The following is an 8056-nucleotide window of genomic DNA, read 5'->3' as shown; positions in this document are numbered from 1 at the left end:
AATCCCTCAAAAGAGCAGTATAAACTATTGTTGGCAGACAAATCGTTTAAACTAAGCAAGTACATGCATAAGCGTGATTCGAGTGATTTTACCTTGAGTTACCATCAACCCCGTGCGCATAAATTCCGAAACTGTTGTCCCTCCACGGCTCCACAGACAAAACTCCACTTCTTATGGTCACTATTCCCAGACACTAGTAAAAAAATATCACCTATAAATTGGCTAGTAAAAGTAAAATAACAGCAGAGATTTACTGGATGGTGGCTACATCGTAGGTAAATATATGTTAATATACAGGCACTGGTTTAAGCAAATTAATCTGCCAAAATCACTGCCCTTAAAAGCTGGGGGACCTTGGATCCAAATTATTTCACAGAGAGGAAGCAAAACCTGCCTGATGATCGGGCTCATTGTTTCCCGGTTTTTTTGGTCACTTGTCTCGCACTTCTTTCATTTCTAGCCCCAAAACTTAGAGCTTGCTTTATTCCTTCTTAGTTTGTCACTTTTTATAGCAGCAGAAAAGTTCTTAATCGGCTATATTTACAGGATAGCAGCACTGTTGACAGTTCATTCTTGCATTGACCAATTAAAGATGGAGTGTAATTTTTTTTTTCGATTGATAAGATGGGATGGAGTGTAATTAACTTGTAAAAATAGTGCTTTCTCCATGTTACTTTTGTGAAACATTACGTCCCACTTTGGGTGTACCTTACATTGTTGTAGAATCAATCTTTGAATTCAGTACAAACTCTCCAACATTTTGGTCAATTTCACTTTTTGACATCTATGTGATGTGCCATATAGTGTTTTATTTTACATAAAGAAAATTTATTTTATATTAATCAACCACTTCCAAATCTCCATAACAAAATCTCAATACACTGAGTCAGGCTTTTACAAATTCATTTTGATCAAATAACATAACTAATTACTCTCAAAATTCATATAAGATTTGGACCGCTACTTCTCTGAAAGTATAGTTCTTGGCTTCTTGCCTCCCTCTCTACACCCTCCCCGGGCTCAGAAGGTCAAGAAACTCAAAAAACAAAGAAACCGGTCTCATGAGCCTAAAGTCAGCAAAAAGTCTTATGTATGGTTTATAGTTTGAATATGCATATTTATTCACGAAGATGAATAAACGGATATGATCTATTGATGCAACTCAAATTTAGATATGACATTAAAAAGCGACGTAGAATAAGTAAATTGACAATTTATTTAAAAGAAAAATAAGTACCGCAACAATAACAAGGATCTTACAAACATAAATTTCAACACAAATATCATCAAATAGAGGATATATATCGATGAGAAGTCTATGAAAATTTTAAACAAAACTTGGAGAATCAACTTAAGCAAGAAAACAAAATATTGAGAAGATGTAACATGTTAGACTTTGGCAACATAATAAGGAAGTGGCAAATTGACAACTTGTGTCCATTCCTAATTAACCCATGATATTTCAATGGATAAACTATGATCTCCAATGTGAAAGATTTTTATGGAACTTATGGTTGGTGGCATGTCTTCCGGTCACATCTGTTAGACAACGGTGCTCAATTTAAAGCGCCTGTACTTAGATTGTATGGACTTTTATTTTGTCATAGTTAACGTTAATTGTGTTAGTTGTAAAATTTCATTAGGTATGATGTCTGTTAAGTTTTGTTGTTATCGTAAATTGTATAAGTTATAGATTACAATGTACATTTATAATTCAAATATCACTATCGACTGTCTTTTTATAGTGATAGACTAGCAAGAAATTTAACAATCTGTTACTGTCCGAATAGATAAAACTCGTCTAGAATCATAGATTGATACGTTAAGATACCATAAAATTTATAACTACTTAATTTATTTTGCAAAGAAAAGTAGAAAACAGTAATGAAGATGTGGTGGCATAAAAAATTTGAAATTTGGGAGGTGGGTCAAATACATCCAGGTGGACCAGATCTGAGTGAGATACATAGCCTCTTAATAGATTATTATGTTAAAGCTGCATGTAAGACAAGTGTTTGAAGGGAGTTATAAGGCCCCGTTTGGTAAACAATAAAAAAAAGTTTTATTTTACAAAAAGTTACCAGAGGGTAGCTGAGGCAGCCGAAAGAAACAAACAAACCCTAACAAAATTCTCCTATTTCCGCCCAGCCCGGATCTTTCGCAACCTTGTTTCAGACCATTTTTCTCTCCCCCAGCACCCAAAAGGTCTTATTATTATTTACTCCCTCTCTCTCTCTCCTTATAAGTTATAACCCATCATCTTCTCTGATTCTCTCTATATCTATCTTTCTCTCCCTCCCAAAAAACCCACTTGAAGTTTAGCTCCCTATAGCTTAAAAACCCAAATGGCTCTGCATGCATTGGGTTTCTAGTTTTCTCTTATCTCTGTAATTTCATCACTCCGATCCCCTTCCGTGCCAACTACAAGGCCCAGTAACCTCCAAGTGAAACTTGCCTTCCGCTTCGTGATTATCGTAAACCCCAGATGAGATTACAGTCTCTGTAACCGTTGAGTCAGTTCCAGTTTTTTAGGTGAGGTGAGCAGAAGAAGAAGAAAGAAAGAAAAAAATTGAATCAGTTTCACCACCTCAAGTGGTTGTTTGTTTTTACTTGCTGTGTGTTTTTTTCTTCTTCTTGTTTCTTTCCTGGGGAAAAAAATTTAATTTTGTTCCAATGTGGTGATCCTGTGCATGCTTTGCTTCGTGCTTTCAGATTTATTGCGAGCTGACGAAAGAAAACCGAAACGCCCCATTTCTAGTTTGAATTTAAAAGAAATGGCTCCGGCGACTAATTGGCTATCCTTCTCCTTAATGTCCCCCATGGAAATGCTAAGGTCCTCCTCCGAGTCTGAGTCTCCCTTCGCTCAGGCTTACGATACCTCCGCTGTTACTGCTCCCTCTCCTCATTACTACCTCGACCACTTGTACGCTAACGGTAAATGATCAAAATCTTGTATGCCAACTCCTTGCAATTTTTAGCTTATATATGCTGTGTTTGGTTGGCCCGGAAGTCATTTCAATGGCCGGCTCGAGTTGAAAACCGAGCAGCTTGCCTGATAAAGTTGAGAAAATTAATTGCTCAAAGCTCAACTGCATGTCGACGTAATAATCAGTCAGACCCATTATTTGTTTGTTTTTCTCAGGGTGGGCGAACCCGAAATCCGAAGTGTTCTACACGGAAGGTGAGGAAGACCAGCAAACCAAACAGACCCACTCCGATTCGCTTGCGAGCTTCATCGACCCACAAACCCAGAACCAGCCGATTCCCAAGCTCGAGGACTTTCTCGGTGACTCCATGGTGCGCTACGCCGATAGCCAAACGGAGACGCAGGACTCGTCGCTGACCCAAATCTACGACCAGGGCTCGGCCTACTTTGGTGACCACCACCAGAACCAGGATCTCAAGGCGATTACTGGGTTCCAAGCCTTTTCGGCTAACTCGGGCTCCGAGGTCGAGGACTCGGCCTCCATGGCCAGGACTCAGCTCGCTTGCGCCGAGTTTACGGGTCACTCGGTTGAGTCGATTGGGAACGAGTTGGGTTTCTCGAGCTGTGGTGCTACCGCTACCAACACAAGCAATGCTTTGTCTCTTGGGGTCACTAATACTAATACTAATACTCAGACCTCGAATCGTGAAAAGGCCATTGTTGCGGTGGACACTGATAGCACTAAGAAAATATCTGATACTTTTGGGCAGAGGACTTCAATTTACAGAGGAGTTACTAGGTAATTAATCTTTCTGGGTTTTCTACCTGTTTTAATATGTTCATGGTTCATTTGGGTTTTTTTCTGTTCTTGGTAAAATAATATGAGAAATGAATGTATATACTAAGAATAATAATATATGAGGTTTAATGAAGAACTGGGTCTTGGGCCTTTCAATCCCTTGTTTGACTAAATTTTGTGAGTGTGTGATTGATTAGTTTCATTCAAGGGAAAAAAGATGAATGCACCGGTCTGAACGGAGGAGGTCATATGGGTCATATTCATGCATAGTACAAGGAGTCTCTGTGTTTCTGACTCTGAAATATGATTTTTGTATTTGGTTGCTACAGACATCGTTGGACGGGTAGATATGAAGCGCATCTCTGGGATAACAGCTGTAGAAGAGAGGGTCAGGCCAGGAAAGGACGTCAAGGTCCTATTTCTCTCTCTGTCTAACTCTCTCTCTTTCAAATCTGCATTATTCATTTTCAGAGTGAGAAATTATGAATGTTAGATTATTATGCACAGTACAAATCATATACATATAATGCATTGAGGGACTATAGCACTGAAAAGAAGCTTGCATGCAATTTTCAAAGGCAGAGCCTTTAATAATGGGGGCGCTTGGAGGTTTTGCTACTTTGCTGGGAGGGGCCCTGGATTCAAATTTGCATACTTTTTCATTAGTCTCACATGATTGATTGATGGCTATCTAATTGGTACAAAATGGTACTTTGATATTTTCTGCTCTGAGCTTGCTTTCTTCTCTTTACTTGCTTTCAATCAAACTGATTTGATCAGATGGGCCGCCGTTTTGCCATTATGTTCATGTGGGTTTAAATTTGCATTGCTTTGTTGTCTGGTCTTTCGGTCCATTTCCCTCAGTTAAACAGATTAGACTCTGGATTTGTGTATTGACAAGATTGCCAACCACATCCTGAATTTGCAGACCTCGATGAAACTTGGTCTTGTGAAACTTGGCTTTAACTTTTGCTTTTGCTTTCATCTCTGCAACAAGTTCTTAGGGGTTTTGACCAGAGCACCCACTTCAAAATTTTTATCATAAATATATACATAACAGCATTTCTTTATTGTCTCCTAAACTTGGTAGATAGTGACTTTGCTGGACTGTAGCCTGGTAAAGTTAGCTAGCTGCTAGATTCTGGGCCACCCATGAACCTCAGAATCTCATGTGCAGTAGCATATACCCTATGGATAGTGATCAAGTAAATTTGGTGGGAAAACAATTTGATGGTCTCTGACAAAAAGTTGAGTGATATTGGAAGCTTGTACCTTGTACAAAATTTATGAAAATTCTATAGTGCTTCAAACTTTCTGGAGTTGATAAATTCTTTAATGCTTAAAACTCGCCTGTTAGATTAGTCATATTTAATTTGCTTTCGATGTGCCCCACACAATGTCAAAATTTTTGATTACTTGAGCATATAGTTATCTTGTGAAAAAATGGGAACAGGGTATTGGGGACCATATCACTATTTTAGCTGACTATCACATTCAAAGCACATGTTTCTTAGTTTAATTGTGTTTTGATTATTATATTAAGTGACTGCTGTACTAAGCAGAAAAAATTGACTACTATAGCTGATACTGTAATCTTGTTTTACCTTTTGCATAAAATGTGGGATTGTGGAAATCTTGCTGTCACTCAACAACTGGTCCTGATCTACAGTTTACTTGGGTAAGACTTTACGCAATTTGTTTTTCCTTGTTTCCTTGGTACAAGGAAAGTTCAGTTCCCACGTAGTTCCTTTCAATTACAGAAAGATTTATAATGAACTCTAATTTTCAGGTGGATATGACATGGAAGATAAGGCAGCAAGGGCTTATGATTTGGCTGCTCTGAAATACTGGGGACCTACTGCGACTACCAACTTTCCTGTAATACACAGAACAGATTAATTTTAAAGCTACTACACCAATTTAGCATCCCAATCGTTATGAAGGTCAAAAACTTAGCTGATAGTTTTCATGTTCTCAGGTTTCAACTTACAGCAAAGAACTGGAAGACATGAAACTTGTGACCAAGCAAGAATTCATTGCTTCCCTCAGAAGGTTTGCTCAACCTCTAGCATGTTGTTTCTGAAATACTGTTGGTCTGTTCTGCAGTAAGTTAAGCAAGTTTTCCCAATGTTTTACTTGCAGGAAAAGTAGTGGTTTTTCAAGGGGAGCTTCTATGTACCGAGGTGTAACAAGGTTGGTATTTCTATCTTCAATTGGTTTGTTGGTCATTCCTATTTAAGATCATGTGTTGTGTATTACTTTTCAGCTTCAAAAACAAGGTTTACTCATTTGCTACGTAATTTGTTCTTGCAGGCATCATCAACAGGGGCGCTGGCAAGCAAGAATAGGCCGTGTTGCTGGGAACAAAGACCTTTACCTAGGGACATTTGGTAAACATTCTGACTTTAGATAAGGAGTTGAAGTGTCTTTCAATAAACAACTCTTTCTTCTACAAGAGTTCATATGCACATTTAGATTGTGTCATCACATTTTATAACTGGTGGCAGCTACTGAAGAGGAAGCAGCAGAGGCCTATGACATAGCAGCCATAAAGTTTAGGGGCATCAATGCAGTAACAAATTTCGAGATGAATCGATATGATGTTGAAGCTATTGGCAAGAGTTCTCTTCCTGTTGGTGGTTCAGCAAAGCGCTTAAAGATCTCTCTTGAATCGGAAGAGCAGAAACCATCTGTGACCAACCATGATCAGCAGCAGCAGAATTCTCAGTGCAGCAGTGGCAGCAACAGCAACAACATCAATTTTGCTAATTCCATGGCGCAACCAATTCAGACCATCCCGTGTGGAATTCCATATGATCATGCTGCAGCACTTTATCATCACAACCTTCTCCAACAGTTCCAATCTTATAACTACTATGGCATTACGGATTCTTCAGCAGGATCGCACCCTAACATTGCAACAAGTCAGATGACAATGGCGATGATGCCCCAGCAGCAGCAGCAGCAGCAGCAGCCAGCTGAGTTCTTTCTCTGGCCTCAGTACCAAACCCATCATTCATAGGGACTAAAAATGTTGTGGTTTTGTTTCTCCCATAATGTTTTGATAGCCGCTAACATTATCCGGCTGACCCAACATCTGACCCTCACTCCAATCCACCTCTTGACCTTATAATTAGGACTAGGAGTAGGGAAATCAAGGCAAGTAGGTTTTTTGTTTGGAGGCTAAAGTTATGGATAGAGTAGGAAGGAAGCTGGATTTTGTATTTAAGGTGGGAAACTTGGAATGGCGTATCCATTTACTTTTAAGAAATTTTCTTTTGGTTCATCTTTCCAAAGCACCCGTTTTCTTCAGTTGGTTTTATTAATTTGTGCACCTAGATGCAGAATTCACATAATCATACACAGATTATGCTATTTTGCCTTGCTGGATATAGGATATCAGTATATCACATGAACCCATATGTATTGTGTGTTTCTCTGGACATAACCTTCCATCTCTTTCATCGCCAGAAACCCCTTGTAGAATCTTGAATCATGAACATGATGGTAGACTATTTGGTTAGATCTGATAGTGATGTAGAGCGTTTGGCTGAAAGAATTGAAGAGCAAATTGATTGAGGAAAAGGTAAAACAGAAATATTGTAGATTTGGCGTTCGGTGTCAGAATGATAATTATTATACTTTAAATGAGTTTTTTTTTTTTTGGGCTTATGAGGTTGTTCTGAGCCTCAAAACTGCATTACTCTTACTGAAACACTACTTGTTAATATAAAAAGAATTTTAGGGTATTACAAATTCATGATACATAACCGACCTTTTTTTTTTAAATTTTTTTCTCATTTATTTATTTAATAAGGAAGGACATAGGTGGAAGTTTTTTTTTTTGAAAAATATCATGTCGATATATTAATATTACTCAGGCCAGAAAGGACCATTACATATCCTCCCTCTACCATCTCTGGGCAGATAAAGAGTTTGTGGTAAAACCACAGCGATACATAGATTAGGTCCGATCATTTGACGGTACCCATGCTCACTTATTCAAGAAAGCCTATAAACTATGTTACAAAGACAAGTAAATAGGCTAGGTAAATAAAATCTAAATGAGACTCAGCCCTAGAAGGCTGACCCATTCCTCATGAGGCCCAAGATAAGGCCCAAAGACCTCATCCCAGTCCCAAAAAGAGTAAGCAAGCCCAAAAGGCCCAGCCAATCTCGGCGCCGTGCAACCTTCTAGCAGCTCCGTGCCTCGGACTCCAGTGCCACCTGACGCTGCGACGACCACCAAGTGCAACCACAGAGACAGTTGCACCATCAGGACATCCCCGCCCAAGTCAGTGAACATCGAATCTGATCGGAACCAGATTGAC

General features: G+C 39.0%; 1 protein-coding gene across 2 annotated transcripts; it reads left to right on the top strand.

Moving 5' to 3' along the window:
• The first annotated feature begins 2158 nt into the window (after positions 1 to 2158).
• LOC133723161 (AP2-like ethylene-responsive transcription factor AIL6) lies at positions 2159 to 7011 on the top strand. 2 transcript variants are annotated; one of them, XM_062149990.1, is made up of 10 exons: positions 2159 to 2532; positions 2713 to 2934; positions 3143 to 3725; positions 4055 to 4137; positions 5395 to 5403; positions 5515 to 5603; positions 5704 to 5777; positions 5868 to 5918; positions 6039 to 6115; positions 6233 to 7011. In XM_062149990.1, the coding sequence occupies exons 2-10, from the start codon at positions 2775 to 2777 to the stop codon at positions 6745 to 6747; spliced, it is 1641 nt and encodes a 546-aa protein (XP_062005974.1). In that variant the 5' UTR covers positions 2159 to 2532; positions 2713 to 2774; the 3' UTR covers positions 6748 to 7011. The 2 variants fall into 2 exon arrangements, with proteins under 2 accessions (XP_062005974.1, XP_062005971.1); XM_062149987.1 differs by having other exon boundaries at positions 2159 to 2537.
• Positions 7012 to 8056: the final 1045 nt, after the last annotated feature.

This window comes from Rosa rugosa, chromosome 1, assembly GCF_958449725.1.
Source record: "Rosa rugosa chromosome 1, drRosRugo1.1, whole genome shotgun sequence".
Lineage (NCBI taxonomy): Eukaryota > Viridiplantae > Streptophyta > Magnoliopsida > Rosales > Rosaceae > Rosa > Rosa rugosa.
Note: the sequence above shows the minus strand (reverse complement) of the source record. Positions and strands in the feature narration are given on the sequence as shown.